We start from the raw sequence: 22,371 nt of genomic DNA, 5'->3' as shown, positions 1-22,371 counted from the left end.
AACGACTCCTCCCATTTGTTCGAGGGGCGGATGTAGACATATCTTGCATTTCCTTCATTTGGTTGGAGTCAGTCGATAGATCAGTTTTGGCTCCTTTTTTTCTCAACTACACGCCTATATGAAGGCATAGCCTAACCGTTTCTTTATTGACACACGAACACTACCATCGTAAGTACACGTAGCCTACATTATTTTCTATGTGCATTGTAGGCTATGGGAAAATAATGACAGCCAGCCATTCTATGTTTTGCCTTGCATGCCTCAGCCATTGTGGTATGTTGATGTTTTTCAGATGTACAGGTTGTTCCACTTCATCTGCACTGTGGCCTGTGTCGGCAAGTAGAACTCTTTCAACCATTTCCTGTGTTACATTATTTTCTTATGTTACATGCGTGACTCCGGTGCCTTCGGTGTACACCAATTGGTTTCCTTGCGCTTAGCCTACTCACTGAATTTCCCTCACGGGATCAAAAAAGTAGTAGTCTAGCCCAGTGTTTCTCAAACTATGGGCCGCGGACCGGTACCGGGCCGCGAGAAGATTACCATCGGGCCGACCCTCTCTGCCGCCTTCAAGACGCACCATGCGGCCGCGGCCGCACCCGTTCTTCTCGGTCATATTGGTGCGAGATATTTTCACACAGAAATAACAGGCATATCATATGAAACTGCATAACCTGACCTTTCTAATGACGCTAGCCACTAGTTTCTACGACGAACGGTTCGCGAGATAATTAGCGTTGAAAATTACATACAAAAATAAAATGTCACACTCGGTTCTGCGTCATACAGATTCTTCTCTGTGAAATATCTCATGATTTCGGAACTGCCTATGGCAAACTGCATATCAAAATAAACAGGAGATCCTACTGATTCCAATGGCATATAGAATGTATCTGTATAATTAGCGGTAGGCTAATCACGAGAAATCCCTTTTTGAAATCACATTAAATTTCTGCCTTTTTTCATACCTCCCCATTTCCCCCACTTCAAAATAATGTATTTTTCATAACAGAAGTTTTCAGACCCCTGTTTATTATGGCAGATGCTTGATATTTTATTTCAGGACCCAAAATGGCAATAGATTGAAATGTTATACGTAGGCCTACTACTAGTAACTGCTAATAATAATAGCCTAATAATAATGATAAATTATCTATCTATCTATCTATCTATCTATCTATCAGGCTTGTGCAAAATTCAGAATTGAATTGAGAATGACTCCTAAATTCCAATTCAATTCTAGGGTTTGAATTTAATTGAATTGAGGTCAAAAACAGGATGTAGAATTACAATTCAAAATTGAATTAAAGAAGAATTGAAATTCAAAGAAATTCATATACATAATTTAAGGGTAGTGTTGAACAATTAAGTTTCACAAAATGTCAGATATGATCGCAACAAACACACAATTTATTGAAAACAGTAATCAATTACATTTCCAAAGTAACCTTCCCAAAACTGAATGCAGATTCAACACATTCTTCCTGTTATGTGACTGTGGAATTGTCTTGAATTGCCATGAATTGAATTCCACTTCCTGTCATTCCAATTCAAGTTAAAATTCAACTTCCTGTGGGGTGGGGCCAATTCGATTCAAATTCCAATTCATGAATTGAATTCTAAAATTCGGAATTGTGCACAAGCCTGCTATCTAAAGGCGTACATGGTGGCGGGCGATGGAAGTTGGGGGCATAGACGGGTGTTCAGAGGGTGTGCAGACGCCTATGCAGGGCCTTGGAACACCAAGGCCTAACATCACAGGGCCCCAGAGCAAAGAAGTTTGAGAAACCCTGGTCTAGCCTATTCATTCTATTCTACACACGTTGTGCTGCTCACCACAGCAGTAGGAGTTGTCAGGCAGGAAAGTGAAAACATGGGCTGTGGTTCACAGAGCAGTTTACACATAAAATCCTGTAGACTTGTCAAAGAAATATATATATATTAAATAGATATATTTAGCATTTAACATTTTCATTTAAGGTTACACAACTTGCATGTGCCTATTGCTATTCTCCTACTGTAGTCTTTTTTTTTATTGTTCCCTTTTAAATTATCTATTGTAGGCCTGTTTTTATTTTTATGTCGCTTTGGCGTCTGCCAATTAGCCAACCTAACCTTCAGGGAACATCCTGAAAGGTCCGTTGAAGGATACACAACATTCAGAATATGTCCTCTAAAGGCTTCAATTTGTGCGGGCCTAACCTTCAGCAAAGATTTAGGATATGTTTTCTGAAAGAAAGGTTTTGTTGGGTTGGCATTGGCAACATTTTGTCTTGTGTTAGACTATCTAATGTCTTGCTGACATCGAAAATATCTAAACTCAGAGACTTCAGACCACGGTGTCCAGTAGTGATGCGCGGTTCAGCCCATTACCCGCGGATATCCGCGGGTTTACCCGCGGGTCGGGCGGATTTGGGTAGGCCTAATAGTTTTTTCTAAATATTGCGGGTGGGTCGGGTCAAAAAAGTAAAAATGCACATTTCTCACTTGTTAACTTCCGACATATTAGATGGCGATGCGCCTGCAATACAGGAGGTGTGGTCGAGCGCAAAACATAATTTCTCCTAAATTCAGCACCCAATTGCGCCATGCGTGACTGACTGAAAAAGTCAATCGCGCATTCGCTACTTTATGGACATGGAGCCTAATGATCTGGGATATCGAAGGTTGTGCACAATGCGAGAACACCTCGCTTCTGTCATAGGCTACACGAATAAACAGCTGTGCTTGTTAAATGCTTGGCAGTGTTAAACGCAAAAGTAGGCTAGCCTATGAAGTTGCAAGGGGAAATATGAATGGAAACTTGTTATGAAGATGAGATTTAACACTAGCTATGTCTAGGCTGCAGATTATGAATGGTGTGGAGGAGCGCAGATTGTCAAAATGACCGATCATTGTAACCCGCTGTTGTCCTCATGTGGGCTAATTAGGCTAGGAAAGAGTTAAATGTTTTTTCCTTTCCGCGGGTCGGGTCGGATTTGGGTCACAATTCGAACATATTTTTGCGGATTGGGCGGGGCGGTTTGGATCTCCTGAAAAGTCGGGTTGGGGCGGGTTTTAAAAAAAGCCCACCCGCGCATCACTAGTGTCCAGACTCAATTACATCATATCGGTACCAAAAGCATCAGCACCATCTACTGGAAACTCCATTCACCCCAAACAATTTCTTTAACTATTTTCAGATTTTCTTTTCCACTAAACCTTTAAATTATTCAGTATGCTATTTAGTCACGTCTTTGCTAGAACGGCATTGCTCAAATTTAAAATCATTTAGGGCTTAACAGATAACAACATTTTTCGTCTTTACATCTTTTTTTCATCTTTATAATTTAATTATCTATTTTACTTTTATTTGAGGCGAGTTTACTCAGGGTTCACTCTGATCACATTAAATATGCTAGATAGATAGATATATAGATAGATACTTTATAGATCCCCAAGGGGGAAATTCAAGATATTACGCTCACAAGGTGGCGCTTGTTGTGGCGTTTTACTGTGCATTTAACGGCAATTTCAAATTGAAAGTGTGGGTGTGTTTCGGTTTTCAACAAAAAGCAAATAGTAAGGACCTTGATATGCACCATGCCATGACAAAGTGAGTTGAACAGTGTTATTTTCCTTATTTTTTGTAATGCCTTCGAACAATATGAGAGACATGAATAGCAATATATCGCAGAATCGAATTGCAATACTTGTTGTATCGCAATATGTTTAGAATCGCAATAATATCGGATTGTGGCCCAAATATCGCATCGAATTGTCATTCTTTTGCCAATTCCCACCCCTACAGTGCTGTGCCTAGACCAAGCTGGCCAAAGTGCTACTAAGTCCACTGTGCAATAAGCTATCTCCTTCTCTTAGAGTTGAGGAGAGAGACAGCAGAGGGGATAAAAGATTGTTTATATCTGTTGGTTTTGATTGGTGGAAGTCTGAAAAGGGAACCAGAAGAAAGGAGCTCAAATTGTTGGTATAGCACCTCTCAGCACAGGAAGATCTCTTACCCCATTCCTGTGGTTGTAGTAAAATGCCTGTCTTCGCTTGCCAGCTGCATCTGCTTGTCTGACCTTCTCTGCATCCAGCCGGTTGGGATCAAAGTTCTCAAATAGGAGTCAGCAAAAGAAGGAACAGGAGCTGATACCAGAGCTGCCTTTAGTTTCTGGAGGGCAGTCTGCTGTGCTGATCCTCACAGCCATTCCATCTTTGTCTTCAACAGTATGTGGAGTGGTGTTGAGAGCTCTCGGATGAATTTGGCCATAATTGACCCTTCCCAGAAACCTTTTGAGCTGTTTTACATTCTGTGGTTGTGGGAATTTCTCCACTCCCGCTACCTTCTTGGAATCAGGTCTCACAAAGGTGTGTCCAAGGAAACGGATCTGCCGTTGTCGGAATTTGCACTTGGCTTTATTCAGCTTGAGGCCGACTGCCTCAATTGCTTCCAGCACCTGGTCAAGGCATCCATCATGGATTTCCTCAGTGTCCCCATGAACTAGGATGCCATCCATAAAGATGTCAGTCCCTTCCAGCCCACTTAAAGTCTCAGCCATTTTACGTCGAACATTTCTGGTGCACTGGTCATTTCAAATGGGAGTCTGAGGAAGGCATATCTCCCAAACGGAGTCATGAATTTGGTTAATTTGTGACTCTCTTCATGCAGAGGAATCTGGTAGAATTCACCAGCAGCTTATAACGATGTGAACACTTTAGACCCTGCCGTGGCATAATCTCCTCTACAGTTGGCAGCATCTACCTCTCCCGTCTAACAGCTCTACTTAGCCTCCTTAGGTCCGCATCTGGGATGTCCTCCTGTTCCAAACGTTGCAGCTCTTTAATCACAAGAGGCATCAGCACACGTCTAGCATTGTGCACTGCACATGGCTGAGTGTCATCTTTTAGGATGATTTTCACAGGCTCGGTTTTTAGTAGGCCACTGGTTCCAAACACTGTGCCCAGTTGTTTGATCCTCTACAAATGGTTGCATTGCCCTCGTGGGTTTCATCTGGTCCCTTCCAATCATTAACCACCATGCAGTCTGCACTCATAATCTGGTGCTTGATTTTATACTCTTCACACTCATACGCTCATTCACATTATATACACATATATGAATTGTAGGTAAATCCATTCACTAATGTTCACATATGCATGATTTGGGGAAAGGGCTCAGGAAGGGTGTGAGTGACCTCTTCACACACTGAGCACTTCACAATTTCACAGTGGGACGGTTCTCAGAATGTTTGTGGGGACGTGCATCAGTGTGTGAGTACATGTATGTAAGGGGAGACATTATATTAGATGAGATTACATTACATTAGATGCAGAGTAAAAGTACAAAGACAACAAAATGCAGTTTGCGTCTAACCAGAAGTGCAAAAAGCATAAAAGTGCACTGTGAAATACAAAGTAGACAGGACAAGACATATAGTGCAGTGTTGAGAGTAGTATACAGTTGGTTTATAGAAGGTGGTTTAGAGTAATATACATTAAATATAAATACATTATGTATTTGTACTGTATGTGTATGATCAGTTTCTTAAGCTGAATAAATAGGCTGTAATATGAACAAAGTATGAATCAGCACAACATGTACAGATATGTGCAATGTAGTATCAGTTACATTACATTTAGCAGACACTTTTTTCTCCAAAGTAACATTATAATAGCAGTAAGAATAATATGCAGTGTATTAACAGAATATATTAAAAGAAAAGCAGAATGAGTATGGATGTTGAGTATGAACCATATAGAGTACAGATACAGTATGTGCAGTGTGGTAACGGCACCATTGTAGTGCAGAAACCAGAAACAGTAACATTCTTGCTACAACAAGAGTAGCAAGAATAAGTGTATAGAGCAACTTGGGCCTATACAGTTGTGGTCATGAGTTTGCATACACATGCTAGTTGACTAAAAAGAGGTATTACAAAATCTGTGTATTTATGCCCCTTGTATTTCAAGGAAGAATATTTATTTATTTACTATACATTATTCCTTCTCAAAGAAAATTGATGTCCTTTAAGGTTGGATTTTTCCTATTTTGTTAAAAAATTAAGGCATTAAGATCAATTTCCAAAAGATGATTTCTTTTAGTCAATTTAAGAGTCCTTGCATGAGAAAACCAGGCAGAGGTCAGAAGATGGGGGTCGGCCAAATCGGCTCATACTTTGTATATGTGATAAGTATGTGGAACTATGAACAGCCATATAATTAAAACCCACCATGTTGATGTGAAATATTTAAAGAGGACATAGAATGGATGAATTGAGTATTGCACTGTGTTCTCTGATGTTAAAACAGTATATATTCAACTTTGATCTAAAAAAATAAACTCAATTGCAATTTTACAAGACTAATTAAAACCATATATTTAGGCTGGGTATTGAAATGGTCCGTTTGACTAAATGGCGCCCTCTTTGGCAACCCCAATTGAACTTCAATGGCTTTGCAATGTCTGACATCACAAGCAAGCAGTTTTGCTGAATCGCCCATTTTTTTAGTGTCTATTTCTAAGTTCAAGATTTTCATATGAAGGAGGACACAACCATGCCTCATGTTCATGATAGCTCTTTGTTTATGCACAACCTCTCATAATTCATGAAAACCAAGAAAAAAAACATTTCCATTCTATGTCACCTTTAAAGAGAAACTATGCAGGATTGGCGATTTCATCTCCAGTTTCGGTTTCGTTTTTCGTTTTCGCTCGTTTTATGCTTGCATAATTCTCTGCAGAGCTTCCGCGACAGTAGCGTGTATATTTATACATATATAGGCTATATATAAATATATAAATTGCAAGCGTGGTCACTGGTTCTTCTTGTTCCTTACACGTCTCAGCCTTCCAGATATAAACAAGGAGCGATTGTTGCAATAGCGGATAGGGACACAGGGGGCGGGAGGAAATGTTTTGATGAAACTGGTCAGTCAAGCAAAACAACGATTTCTAAGCAATTTTATGACTATGAAAAAGTTGCATAGGGTCTCTTTAACATAGAAAATTTAATTGTTTGTAAATGTCGGACGTGCGAAGAAACCAGTTAGTGTAGAAACCAGAAGGCACACAACACCGGCCAATCCATATACAGTATAGGGCTTTGACTTTTGGCCAAAAATCGTATTCGAAGTTCGTTTGGTTATTAATATCAAACTTCGAATGTATTCGAATATTTGTTAATAATATTTTGACCATTATTTTTATGCTAATGGAAAAACACGCAGCATTCATTAAGCTGAATTTCCTTTTCCTGCTCTCCCTCCGTCTCTCTGTCACGTCATGCGTCTGTGTCTCTCTCTCTCTCACAAACATACACACACACACACACACACACGTACACAGCCCCTCCACTCCGTGCAGACCGCGTCTGTCTGCATGAAAACAAGATCCCTGGAAGCTTGATTGCACCGACATAACGCTGTTCAGGTGGAGGCACTATGCATACAACTTTACCAAACAGTATTCTCGATGTCAGGTTCCTACGTCACAGTCCTCCGCCATATTGGAATTGGGGAAAGAACATCGTCTCCGCCATAGGAACCCATTCAATTTAGCGTCAAAAGGTAGAAGTCAAACTTTTAATTAACGTGTCATTTTTATAATTTGAGTCATTAGCTGGAGAGACTAAGGCCTGATATATACACAAATCGAATTAGGTAGGTTTGGATTATACGAGATGCCCGTACGAGGTACGTGAAGACCGGTGGATCTTCACTAAAAAATGAATGGGTTCCTATGGCGCTGCATGGCGGAGATGTTTTGTTTCCCCCATTTCAATTTGGCTGCGGCCATGAACCTGACATCGATTTGTGTATATATCAGGCCTTAGTCTCTCCAGATAATGACTCAAAGTAAAAAAATTACACGTTAATTAAAAGTTTGACTACTACCTTTTGACGCTAAATTGAATGGGTTCCTATGGCGGAGACGATGTTCTTTCCCCAATTCCAATATGGCGGAGGACTGTGACGTAGGAACCTGACATCGAGAATAGCCTAAGTAGCCTAAACTCATTCTCCATGGCCCGCTTTCTCTCGTCCTCCCTCGTGCGCGCTCAATGGACACCAGTCCCTCGACATGCATCCTAAACATTCACAATCGTGAAAGCAATGACGCATAGAAGACAACAAGCTAAGTTATCCGGTTAGCATGATTAGCATGCTGCACAGATTAAAACTCTTGCATTCAAGTTGATTGACCATCTCAATACCAATGTCTTCCAACTCCAAGACTTAAAAGGGCCTGTCCAAATGAGGAAGTTACTATTAGCTTACCTTGAAACTTGCACACACGTGGGGAAACTGAATAGGCTAGTCAAACCACTCGCTAACATCACCTACAGGAGCCCAGACGAGTAAGCCTAGCCTTGCTAATGAGCTCATGATTCACGACTTTACCAGATGTGAGAAAGCTGCTGAATCTGAAAACAACGTTTGCATGCAAACACATGTACAAAAAAATAATGCTCATAACAGGTTCGAATATTAAGAGCTGCCTAAAATTCGTTCGAATATCATATATTTCTCAAAAATTCGAATTATATTCGAATAACGAAGTTCGGAGTCAAAGCCCTAATACAGTACCTTATGACTTGACCTCTAAGTATGACCTAAACAACTTTTAATTGTGAATTCTACAGCTGCTTCCATGCAGATATATCCAATGTGCCCTGGAACGTCCTTCTACATACCACCCTCACCTGAATATGACCCCAAAACGTCAGATTTATACTTCACACCACAGTCTGGTCCTTCAGCCAGAGTGATGGTTCTTAACAAAACACAGGTAAGTTGTCTGTGAGCTTAAGTGTGCATTTGTGTGTGTGTTCCTAGTGCCCTGAGATGGCTGTAATAATTACTATAATAATTGGTTTAACACAGTGCTGAAACTCCTGGCTTGCAAGACTGACATCAGATCTGTTATTTGCTTCTTTGGTTGCCGCTAGTCAGATTTACCAGATCCGTGGGGTATCCTACGAAGCAAGTTAGACAAATCTAGACATATCGAGGCTGCACAAAGCCTTAATTCGGGTATTAAGTTAAGTGATCCTACGACAGAAGGTATGTGATAAATTTGTCAAACTAGGCTTTCAGCTCAGATCTGTGCGCGTTCTCGTGGTTGGGGTGATTTTGACCTATCGGGAAACGTGGAGACGCACAAGACAGCCTAGGTTTAAAAAGGATTACTTCCGCATTTATGAGCGGTAGCGAAATCTAGGGTGGTCTTTTTTAGTGTCTAACCTATAACATCAAAAAATCGATGGTCATCAGATATTGTATGGTATGCATGTCCATAGTAGCGATATATCTGTATGCGCAACATAGTTAAAAGCGCCCTCGAGTTTCAAAATATTTGAAGAGGCGGAGCTACTCCAGTAGATTCTCACACGTGACATGACTTCGTTTTTCAAGATAATTGATTGGTCAGTTGTCAGTAGGATTAGTCAGAGGGCGGTGATTTCTCACGATTTGAGCTATAAGTTAGCACATAACCTGCTCCCGACCAGGTTTGGTTGCGAGCATAAGATACCATGGTGATACAGCGACGCTAAAACAAATCCACTTTCGTATGATAGCATACCCTGGCTTTGAGCGCAACATACCTCGCTAAGCCACTAATCGAGCTTCGTAGGACACCCCACCGTTCACTGATCTGTTCACTGAAGAACAAAAATTTGTTTATTGGAGTATTCTATCAACCATTTCACTTTGATGATACATTATAGGCCTATATGTTTTTCAAGAATTTACACCAAGAATAACAGAGATCCATTGAACCAATTTTGAGAAATCTTAAAACTGTCAGCCGACCAAATCCATGTCAGTTGCTGCATTTTCTTTGCTAACCTAATCTCGAATTTCAGATAGATTGCGTGATAAAACTTACCTTAACAGATTTAAAAGAATTTGAAGAATTTGTTCTTCTTCTGGCTCTGCCCTCCTACATACTTCCGCTCAATTTTTATTTCCCTTCAGCACATAGTCTGGGTCTGAGGTATAAGACGAGTTCAAGATGGCTGTGCAGCACAAAAACTGCGCAGCACAAGATGCACGTGGTTAAAAATCTGTCCATGATGGTCTAGATGGGTGTGTTTTCGACTCGGCAGTCGGTATCACATGGCCTCAACTTATCGCGGGAGCAAGGCGGGGCAAGGCGGCTGCTGAGCAGCGGCGCAGCAGCCCTCTAGGTACTGCGGAGCGCTGCGGAGCCTAGACCCTGCCTTCATGACGTCACGACTTTGCCCTAATTGGCTTTTACATCCCTGACGTATGTGCAGGTGTTCAGATGCCTCTTCATATCCACAAGGGTCCGTGCAGGTCCGTGCCGCATGTTTTGTCACATGGTCAAGTCTAGACTACGGGAAGTAGAGAGTGTACAACTTCATAGCAGCGTTTGTGTCCCCTCCCCTGCTGTCACCGGCAGCTCTCTGCTGCAAGAGGTCATTTGGACTTGAACGCGCCTATTTTCTCGTGTTTTCTCTGGCCAAACTTTACCTGTCTATCAGCGAACAGAGGGAGTGGCTGAGAACGATGACGCTTAGGTTGTGCGCTAGTTTGAGTTGTAGTTCATGACAGACATCACAACCAAATGTTAACGATTGGTTATGGCAGATCCAGAGTGGCTCTGGGCAGATCCAATTTTAAACTTCAACAGAGTACCCGCCTTCAAGGAAGTGGCCAGACTCTCTATACGTTATGAAATGTATCATAGGCCGCGAGCTAGATAGGCCTACCGTGCACCCCCCCCCCACCTCCCAACAAAACCATACTTTTTTGAAAGGTCTGGGTGTGTAGAATATGAATCTGAATGTTAACATTGAAAATTTTGGGATGCACTACCTGTTTTAGCCCTGAGAATAGGGAAACCCTAAAAAAACCGATTATAAGCGATTCTAACACATCAGATGGTCCTAGTCAATCAGAACAGCTTTTAAGTGACCTATTACACACTCAAACTTCACATATGAAGACTTAGGTCAAATGTCTACCATGCTTCTTATTGGTAGGTGTCTTAAATTAACATAGGTAAAGCCTTTTATTGATATAATGAGCCCATTTCATGTATAGGCCACAAAGTAGATATGACTACCATACACCGCCTACCCCTTTTTCTAACAAAGTCATGCTTTTGTGAAAGGTTTGGATGTGTAAAATATGAATATGAATGTTAACATTGAACATTTTGGGTTGCACTACCTGTTTTAGCCCTATGAATAGGGAAACTCTAAAAAACGATTATAAGCGATTCTAACACATCAAGATGGTCCTAGTCAATCAGAACAGCTTTTAAGTGACCTATTACACACTCAAAGTTCACATATGAAGACTTAGGTCAAATATCTACCATGATGATTATTGGTAGGTGTCTTAAATTAACATAGGAAAAGCCTTATATTGATATAATGAGCCCATTTCATGTATAGGCCACAAAGTAGATACACCTACCATACACCCCCCAAACCCCCTTTCTAACAAAACCATGTTTTTTTTAAAGGTTTGGATGTGTGAAATATGAAACTGAATGTTAACATTGAACATTTTGGGTTGCACTACATGTTTTAGCCCTGTGAATAGGGAAACCCTAAAAAACGATTTCAAGCGATTTTAACACAGAGACTATCCTAGTCAATCAGAACAGCTTTTAGATGACCTATTACACACTCAAACTTCACATAATGAGGACTTAAGTCAAATATCTACCATGCTGCATATTGGTAGGTGTCTAAAATTAACATAGCTAAGGCCTTATATTGATATAGGGAGCTAATTGTATAGGCCACAACCTAGATACGCCTAACATACACCCCCAACCCCCTCTCCTAATAAAATTCTGCTTTTTAGAAAAGTTTCAGTCTGTAGAAGATGAATCTGAATGTTAACATTGAACATTTTGGGTTGCACTATTTGTTTTCACCCTCTGAATAGGGGGGAAAAAACTATTTTAAGCGATTTTAACAGAGGTTGTCCTAGTCAACCAGAACAGCTTTTAGATGATCCATTACACACTCAGATTTCACATATGATGACTTAGGTGAAAGAACACCCTATACTGCTTCTTGGTAAGTGACTACATTTAATATAGTTAAGGCCTTGGGCCCTATTTTCATGATGCAAAACCTGGCAGAAAGCGTGTAATAATAACAACGCAAAGCTTATTCCTATCGTAGAGTTTTTCGCCATGCGCGTCTCTTTTATTGAGTAATGTGCCAAGGGGTGTGGGAATTAATGACTTAAGAACGGGTCTGGCACATTATCTAAGACTCATTATCTTACATTAACTAAAACGCATTGCACTACTGACCAAGGGAAACCTGGTCAGAAATCAGTGGCGAGTTGTTATTATTTTAAGAGTGCATTATCAACAATGATACGGGCGCTGATTGTTAAGTTGCGCTGCTTGCTCTTAAAGGGAATGACCGATGACACTTGCATTAGTTTAAAGGAGGTTTTGCCCGAAACACACCCATTACTGATTAAGAAACATAGGAATGCGTTATTGTGCCATTCGTTATCCATTTGATAACGAAAACACTCCCAATGTGGACAGGACAGCCAATTAAATTTAAATAAACTTTAAATAAGTGATCATGAAGTGTCGTAATACAGCCCCTTATGTTGATTTCATGAGCCCATTTCCTACCCAGCATGCACATACACACACAATGACTATACAATAACTATGTACAGTACATACAGCATGGAAAAGAACTATACAGCATGCACACACAAAAATGTGCAATACAGCATGCATACAGACACACAATAACTACACTGAACAAAATGATAAACACACCACTTTCACAACATATCTCTCAAATATTGTTCACAACTCTGTGTTAGTGAGCTTCTTCTTTGCCAATATAATCCATTCACCTCACAGGTGTGGCATATCAAGATGTTGATTAGACAACATGATTATTGCACAGGTGTGCCTAAGCCTGGCTACAATGAAAGGCCACTCTAAAATATGCAGTTTCACTGTATTGTCTTCACATACAGTGATTTTGCCTTTTGACACCGATGTTCTAGGCATGTCAATAATTCCTTCGCATAGAGTTGATCAGGTTGTTGATTGTGGCCTGTGGAATGTTGGTCCACTCCTCTTCAACTCCTCTTGCAAAGTTGCTGGATATTGGCAGGACCTGGAGCATGCTGTTGTATATGCCGACCCAGAGCATCCCAAACATGCTCAATGGGGGTGACATGATTGGTGAGTATGCTGGCCATGCAAGAACTGGGATGTTTTCAGCTTCCAGGAATTGTTTACAGATCCTTGCAACATGGGGCTGTGCATCATCATTCATGCTGCAACATGAGGTGATGGTGGTGGATGAGATGCTATGGATGGATGCCATCAATAAAATGCACCTATGTTCGTTGTCCATAACACACGTCTGCCCATCCCATAAAACCATACATGCTGTCTGCCATCAGTCCTGAACAGTGAAAACCGGGATTCATCTGTGAAGAGAACACATCTCCAAAGTGCCAGACGCCTTCGAATGTGAGCATTTGCCCACTCCAGTCAGTTACGATGACAAACTGCAGTCAGGTTGAGACCCCAATAAGGACGACGAGCATGCAGATGAGCTTCCCTGACACGGCTTCTGACACTTTGTGCAGAACCGATTGTTGCAGCAGCTGTTCGGGTGGTGGGTCTCAGATGACCTTGGAGGTGAAGATGCTAGATGTAGAGGTCCTGGGCTGGTGTCGTTACACATGGTCTACTGTTGTTGTGAGGCTGGTTGGATACAGTACTACCAAATTCTCTGAAATGCCTTTGGAGACGGCTTATGGTAGAGAAATGAGCATTCCTGCAGTCAGAGGGAGCAGCCAACTGTATAGGCTCCCTTGAAGCTTGCAACATCTGTGGCATTGTGCTGTGTGATGGAACTACACATTTTAGAGTGGTCTTTTATTGTGAGCCTGCCAACCTAAGGTACACCTGACATCTTAATAGGCCACACCTATGAGGTGGATGGATTATATTGGCAAAGGAGAAGTGCTCACTCGCACAGATTTATGAACAATATTTGAGTGAAATAGGCCTTTTGTGTATAAAGTCTTAGCTCTTTGAGTTCAGCTCATTATAAATGGGGGCATAAAACAAAAGTGTTACTTTTATAAGTTTGTTCAGTGTAGTTACAGTGTCTGTTTACATGCTGTAGTTCATTTGTGTGTGTGTGTGTGTGTGAGAGAGAATGCTTTATAGTTGTCTTGTATTAAGTTATTGTGCATTTGTGACTAACATACACCCCCAACCCCAAAGCAGAGGGATTGGGGGTGTATGGTAGGTGTATCTACAGTAGATTGTGGCCTATACATGAAATTAGCTCCCTATATCAATATAAGGCCTTAGCTATGTTAATTTTAGACACCTACCAATATGCAGCATAGTAGATATTTGACCTAAGTCTTCATATGTGAACTTTGAGTCTGTAACAGGTCATCTAAAAGCTGTTCTGATTGACTAGGACAATCTTGATGTGTTAGAATCGCTTATAATCGTTTTTTAGGGTTTCCCTTTTCATATGGCTAAAACAGGTAGTGCAACCCAAAATGTTCAATGTTAACATTCATATTCATATTTTACACATCCAAACCTTTCACAAAAGCATGATTTTGTTAGAAAAGGGGGTAGGGGGTGTATGGTAGTCGTATCTACTTTTTGGCCTATACATGAAATGGGCACATTATATCAATATAAGGCTTTGCCAATGTTAATTTAAGACACCTACCAATAATCATCATGGTAGACATTTGACCTAAGTCTTCATATGTGAAGTTTGAGTGTGTAATAGGTCACTTAAAAGCTATTCTGATTGACTAGGACCATCTTGATGTGTTAGAATCGCTTATAATCGTTTTTTAGGGTTTCCCTATTCATAGGGCTAAAACAGGTAGTGCAACCCAAAATGTTCAATGTTAACATTCATATTCATATTTTACACATCCAAACCTTTCACAAAAGCATGATTTTGTTAGAAAAGGGGGTAGGGGGTGTATGGTAGTCGTATCTACTTTGTGGCCTATACATGAAATGGGCTCATTATATCAATATAAGGCTTTGCCTATGTTTATTTAAGACACCTTCCAATAATCAGCATGGTAGACATTTGACCTAAGTCTTCATATGTGAAGTTTGAGTGTGTAATAGGTCACTTAAAAGCTGTTTTGATTGACTAGGACCATCTTGATGTGTTAGAATCGCTTATAATCGGTTTTTAGGGTTTCCCTATTCTCAGGGCTAAAACAGGTAGTGCATCCCAAAATTGTCAATGTTAACATTCAGATTCATATTCTACACACCCAGACCTTTCAAAAAAGTATGGTTTTGTTGGGAGGTGGGGGGGGGTGCACGGTAGGCCTATCTAGCTCGCGGCCTATCAGAGTCTGGTAAAAGTTTCAAGATGAGTGGATTGTGTTTCCATCTTCATCATTCATTAAAATTGAGGCAATAAAAAAGTGCTATTACTGCTAGTGCCACATGTTTGTACACTCTTAAAACAAATTTGCTGAAAACAACTTGTGTTGTTTAAAACACATGTCCAGATAAGGACAACACAGTTCGTGTTGTTTCCAACACATTGTCTGTTATTCATTTCAACACATTCATTCCTGTACAGTGATTTTCTAAAGGACTTGCAACATAGCATCACATAGATTAAAGGGCCATTCCCACCAGGAATGTTCACTATGAAGATAATTATAACTACAATGATAAAAGCATCCACACTACAATGATAAAAAAAAATAACTTTTCTCCTCGTGGTGATGGATGATGTCTATTACTTAATGGATTGTCGGGTTTTTATCTTCCTCAAAATGGCTCTGAAAGTGATCCCCAACGTTGTCATTCTTCATGTCGTGATCATTATAGTTTTTTGTCATTCATATGAGCTAGAACGATACTTTTTTGCCATTATCATTAGTTCGTATATTTAGGTTTACTTATGTAGGCTGTGAAAATTATGATTTTATACTGATGATTGATTGCTAGTTTGTTTTTACCTACAGTTATTTGTTAATATTAGTAGGCTCATACGGGTTAATTAGATAAAGGACTGGGCAAAGCAGAAGACAGGCTACTTGTCATCTTCTCAGTAAGATGTTGACCCTTGTATTTTTACTCAGTCAACAGATGATCATTACATTTTCAAAGATGAGACACTGTTTATTTCCGAACTGCGGGAGACAGACACAGGAATTTTCTCTTCAAGAGATGGTAGCAAGAGATACAACACTATCCTCAAACTTATGATTAAAGGTAAAGTGAATTGTCGTTTTGACCAGTTAGTATGTATGTTTAATTTAAATACAATGTTCAGTTTCTCTCTTGACCTCATTCTGCAAGGTGTTTTACCACTAATATATATATGTGTTTCCTGTCTTAGACTGTGCTGAACCAAAAGTGGTTGTCTTTGGAAACAAATTCGAGTTGGACGTTCCTCATAATGCAGCAGTGCTAAAGTTTCTTAGTTCGTCAGGAGGAGACCCTAGCACAAAAGGTTTCGACGTTTATAAGCCTTACGTTCAAGAGGTGGTCACATACGCTGACGCCGGATTTTACACATTCCGGAAAAAAAATTTGGCAGAGTTGTCAAAAACACAGTTGATCGTGACAGGTGAGGAGAAGGGACCAGGAGAGTTCAAATGTAGTAGAATGAATTAATAGATGTGTGAACTCTATGTATTCATGTATTTTTTTTCTCATAAAAGAATGTCAATATGAAGACACATTCTTTCCCCTTTCTTTATCTTATCTTTCTTTTTCTGTATTCTCTCTCCAGCTGATGTGCGCTTTCACAATTTGGAAGATGATGTCCTTCAAATCAATGTTCCACTACCTAAGTATGAAGTGTCGATGGATTTTACCACACTAGAAGGCGAGAGAGAGAAAGTAATCGACAACGGGGAACTCATTAGCGACAGCTTTTGGCTTGAAATGAAAAGTCGCCCAGAAGGATTAGACATTATTGTGCATGACGTACACAACTATAGAGCAGGCAAATTCCAGGTTTTTGACCAGGAAGGAAATCTGGTTGCTGTGAGGTTTCTAAGTATACAAGGTACGTTCTATAGTGTTCTTTGGCTTCTTTCTTTCTGTATGAGCACTGAATGCTGATGTACTGTATTGCACTTGTTTGTATAGTATTTTGGGGTATTTAGCCCTCGTAGGCAACGCGTGGTAACGCATTAGAGGTGGAAAACTCCAGCTGATTCTAATTAGCACAACTCTTCAGCTAGAGCAGCTAATTGATGAGATAGCCTGTGCTAAGTGCACAGGTAGAACCAATACATGGTCGGACTTTTACTCACTGAAGCTGGAGTTTTCCACCTCTGGTTATCGGACCGCTAATTTCCAATTCAAGTGAATGGGGAGGCATACAGGAAGGGGGCAGGATATGTGTAGACAACAGCCATGTTGGTGTTACAAATTAACTCCATAGGTGCTTCTCAACATGCCTCCTCGATCCTCGAGGGGCGTTCCCAGGGGCGTGATCTATAACTAACACTGGATAGACTATCCCATTGTTTTCGCCCCATCATTCTTTATGTAGATCAGTGAGGATCGAGGCCCGAGGAGCGAGGGAAGACGTATAAAAGCCCAAATGAGAGGCACCTCCATTTCTATGGAGGATTCTTTGAGTGCTGTTTCTCCTCATCAGAAAGTGTATTTATGCCTTTCTGACTCCTGTTCTCTGTCCTCTTTGTCTGTGCACTTTTCTGCCCACAGATTCTGCCAACTCCTACTACATGTATTTGTATGCACTGATTCCCATAGTGCTTCTCATCCTGCTCTGTGTGTGTGTGAAGAAGTGCTGCTGTAAGAAAACCAAAAGCAGCAATGCCTCTGACCCAGCAGCTGCTGAACCCATGGTGATTTTTATACCAGCCAAATGTGTATGCATATGTTATGCATTGGCTGTAGGATCAAAAGCTATTTGCCTATTTACACAATGGCAAAAATGATATTTTCAGTGTCGGTTTCAGTCTGCCTGACCTTCTAATGTGGTTGTGGTTTTAGCCTTACAATGCTGTTGAGATGAATGAACCTGTGCCAACCAACAGGACAGTGACTCCCCATCCTGTTGACACGGTATGTGTCTTTTTATATTTCTATATATTCTATATTTGGTGGTAACACTTTATTTGAAGGGGTCTACATAAGGGTGACATGTAACCGTCATAAGAATGACATGACACATGTCATGCACATTAATGACACATTATTGATGTTTATGACCATGGTCAAAATGTGTCATTCGGTTTTTGGAATGTTTTTGACAGTGTAGTTTCGTTTTTTGACATTCCAAAAACCGAATGCTTGGTTCGGTTGCCCCAACCATGCTTCACAGTAGGTATGGTGTGTTTTGGGTGTGTATACTGTGTTTGGTTAGCGCCTGGAGCTCAGTCTAAAAAGTTCAATCTGAGTCTCCAAAAAGTTCAATCTTAGTCTCATTTGACCATAAAAGCTTTTTCCACATGGTAGCAAAATATTCCAGATGTATTTTTGCACTGAACTCCAAGCACTATGTTTGGCGAAAACCAAACACAGTACACCACCCAAAACACACCATACCTACTGTGAAGCTTGGTGGGGGCAACATTATGTTGTAGGGATGTTTCTCTTCAGTGGGGACTGGGCAATTGGTCAGGATAGAAAGGAAAATGGATGCTGCCAAGTACACCCAAATTCTTGAGGAAAACCTGCGTCCCTCTCCTAGACAGCTGAAGATGGGCAGGTCATTTGCCTTCCAACACAACAATGATCTTAAACATACTGCCAAAAGAACAAAGCAGTGGCTTAAGGATAGGATGGTGAATATCCTTGAGTGGCAATGTCAGAGCCCTGACTTAAATCCTATAGAAAATCTGTGGATTGACTTGAAGAGAGCAGTCCATCGCCGTTCCCTACAGATTTTGACTGAATTTGAACAATTCTGCACGAAAGATTGGGCAAATATTCCCCAATCTTGGTGTGCAAAGCTATAATAGAGACATATCCAAACTATCTATATCTATCTATCTATCTATCTATCTCTCTATCTCTCTATCTCGTACCCCCCTGCAAATAAAGTGTTATCCTATATTGTTTTATTAATTAATTCATTCAGTGCTGTGACATATTTAGCAGTATGAATGAGAGTGGCGTTGGTAGCAGTTATTGCCACGCCACGGCCATGGTCAAGAGGCCGGAGGGGAATGGAATGGAATACCTGTCTCGTCCAATCAGAAATTGATAAATACTTTGACCGGGCCGAACTGTTGCTTTAATCAAATTATAATGCTAGGACTAACAGCTGCTCCCTCGATTATTTTTTGACCAGGTTCCAGCAGAGGCAGCACCATCAGCCCCTTCTGCTCCGTCAGCTTTTGGCTTTTCATCTGATCACCAGCCCCAGTACCAGCTGAAGGGATTCGACAGCAGTGCAGGTGGCTTTCTCACCACCTCCCCTCTCAATACGGACAACGGCGCTGCCGACGGAGATCCGTCTGTCTACTCATCAAGCAAACTCAACTGGTGATTCTGGGGGCCCATGTCAACTCAACTTCAAGGGGATTTCATCCGACTGCTGTCTGTGTCAGCTTGTGACAGAATAGCTTACACAGGGTCTGTCTTCAGAGGATGAACTTCAGATGTTTTATCACGTTCCGCTAACGTCCAGGAGATTGTTGAAGATGAATGCCTATTCTGTCTCCCATGTGATACCAAAACTACTCTTTATACAGTTCAAACATTTTATTTGACATAACCAGTAGTGACACTATTTTCTACCTATCCTGACACTCAGAGTGAGTTTGCATGCTGCTCTGTTCTGTCTATTTCAGGGTTTATCTTTTCAGGGTTGAGTAGAAGCCTTAGTTCACTAATGCCTTAGTTCACTGGAGTGGCTGTTGCCTTGTCTCTCTCCCTGTAGTATCATTATAGTTCTGTTCACCCTCAGACAGGTGAAACCACTTCATGGCAAATATTTCTAGATTTCTCTCAGCTGCTAGAGGTAGAGGGTTGAGGAGGTCTTCGTACAGGAAGAGTATTACACCTTGTGTCTGTTTTATATCCTTTTATAGATCATTATTATTGTGTGATTTTAAAGTTAATTTTAGGTCATGTTATGTATTCTTTGAAGACATGTTTTATTTACAACGCACAACTTTTACATTAGCCTGTTACATTGCACCATGGCAGCAGAGTTAGTTCAAGCCTTTGTTAATCTGCCTCCCTACTGGAAAATATCTATTTGCTCAAGGACAAAGCAGTGGAAGCATTGAATTGAACCCACAACTTTTCAGGTCACTCCGCACTAGCCCAGCTCCTTAACCACTATGCTGCCACATCTTGTGGAAATTTGTGAATACTATTATTACAGGAATATTATAAAGGTATTACAGAATATCATCGAAATATACATATTATTCATAAGGGCTTTGTCTAATTTATGTCTGTGTCTGTCTGTGTGTCTATCAGAAAAGCCTTTCATTCAATACTTAGTCAGGGGTAAATTGTGTGCAGGTTTACAAAATTGCAATAGGCTTTTGATCATTTACCTTTTTGGGACCATTATTTCAGATATTGACTTACAATTTTGACAGGTTGCATATTCAGCAGCAACAGGAAAACAACCACATCACCAGGAAGAGAAGAAGCTTTGTTGTTTTCTGAAGAAAAAAAAACCTGATCAAAAACAGTTTACTCCTACCTCGAACTTTTATGTGTGTAAATAACATTGTGTATGTGTTTGTGTTTATGCCTTGCATTTTAAACATTACTCTGAGCTGTACAGTCTGGCCACCCACCCACACATGACCCTTAAAGGGACACTTCACCGATTAGCATTACGCTTTGTATCTTTAGAAAACCAGTCATGTTTTTGAATGGTCGTGCATCATTCCCTCAGTTTGCCTTGAGATGGGAAAAATACGGATTTCAATGTTGGACTTCCTGCTTTCAATGATGTAAAAATCATCATTTTACATCATTGAAAGCAAGAAGTCCTATTCATGGGTTTAATTAAAATGTGTTTTATTGGGTTTAATTGTCGATGTGCATGAGCAGTAACTGGTGTAGCCTATTGAATTTATTATTTAAAACTGGTGCAACTGGCCATACCACTTTTCGGTCCATGTGTCCACTGGGACCTGGGATCGAGTCCGACTGGGTTTCTTCACGATCCCACCCCATCTCATTATCCTATACAATAAAGGCAAGAAAGCCCCCCCCAAATACAGTACAGTGTGTTGTTATTTGTTGTTGTCAAATTTCCATCGTCAGACTGGTCAGTTGCTTAAAAACGTCAGTAGCACATGGAGACTCTTTCTATTGATGTTCGTTTGAGTCACTCCTGTTAAGGCCTGTCATCAGATTTATATTTCACACCACTTCTTTACTGTGATGAAGCTCTGACTGACAGAAATGTCTGTTTATTAATAAATTGCTGTACATTTCTGTTCTCTTACTGTAGCTGCACCAACTGTATGACCTTATGTGACACCATTTCTTTAAAAAGGCTAGACATGTAGTATTTCTGTAGCCTGGCAAGCCAAACTACATCTGGGGACTAAGACTGTTTGCAGAATTAGAACAAATAATATTTGTGTTTCCCCTGTGTGTTGCACGGTGACATGATAATTATGCTGATAAACTCAATAGAGTTACCAAAGATTATCTAGTTACTTTATAAACCGTCTCTGGTGTTACAGTAGCCTAAGTCCTCAGCATCTGATGGTCACGTTCCATTTGTGACATCCACTTTTCTAATTACAGTGCATGAAAATGCACTGTACTGTTCTTCCTCGGTCTTCTTCTTCTTATTATTATAGTGCATGAAAATGCACTATACTGTTATTCCAAGTCTTCTTATTATTAAACTTCTTCTTCTAACGCAGCCAATTCAGCTTCAACTGTTTAACGTAGAAACTTCATTCAAACGTTGTTGCGTAGGTCTTGCTTATGCCATGCCTGCTTTGTATTTTTCAACTTTGTAACTTTTATACTTTTTAAACTATTAGTTAAAAACTATCACCATTTCCCCCATAGACTTAACATTGCTCATTATGACATCACGGCAGCAATTAGAATGTTACCCCAGCTGGTCAGCCACCTGGGCACCAACTGTCAGTTTCTCTCAGGCTCCTCTCTGAAGACTACATATTCTGTTCCCCTGTATCCTCTGCGCACAACAGTATCAAAATAAGTCCTCCTAATTCCATCCAACTTTATATCCATTCATCTTCTTCAAACCATTCACTCATCCACCCATTCTAAACAGTCTGCCTATCAACAACATCAATTAGACGCTCTACATTGAACTTTTAAACAATCTACTCTGTCTCAGGCTGGCTCTCTTAAGACTAGCCAGTTAAATTGATTACACCTGTATC

The 22,371-nt window shown here is 40.5% G+C and overlaps 1 protein-coding gene across 1 annotated transcript; it reads left to right on the top strand.

Annotated features, from left to right (window-relative positions):
* The first annotated feature begins 59 nt into the window (after positions 1-59).
* Positions 60-21,218, top strand: LOC134095253 (uncharacterized). Its single transcript, XM_062548699.1, has 9 exons — positions 60-168; positions 293-335; positions 8,628-8,773; positions 16,123-16,255; positions 16,383-16,613; positions 16,779-17,057; positions 17,726-17,868; positions 18,017-18,088; positions 19,320-21,218. Exons 2-9 carry the CDS (start codon positions 293-295, stop codon positions 19,515-19,517), a joined length of 1,245 nt encoding a protein of 414 aa, XP_062404683.1. The 5' UTR covers positions 60-168; the 3' UTR covers positions 19,518-21,218.
* Positions 21,219-22,371: the final 1,153 nt, after the last annotated feature.

The sequence above is a fragment of the Sardina pilchardus genome, chromosome 11, assembly GCF_963854185.1.
Source record: "Sardina pilchardus chromosome 11, fSarPil1.1, whole genome shotgun sequence".
NCBI lineage: Eukaryota > Metazoa > Chordata > Actinopteri > Clupeiformes > Clupeidae > Sardina > Sardina pilchardus.
This window is presented reverse-complemented; position numbering and strand designations above follow the sequence as displayed.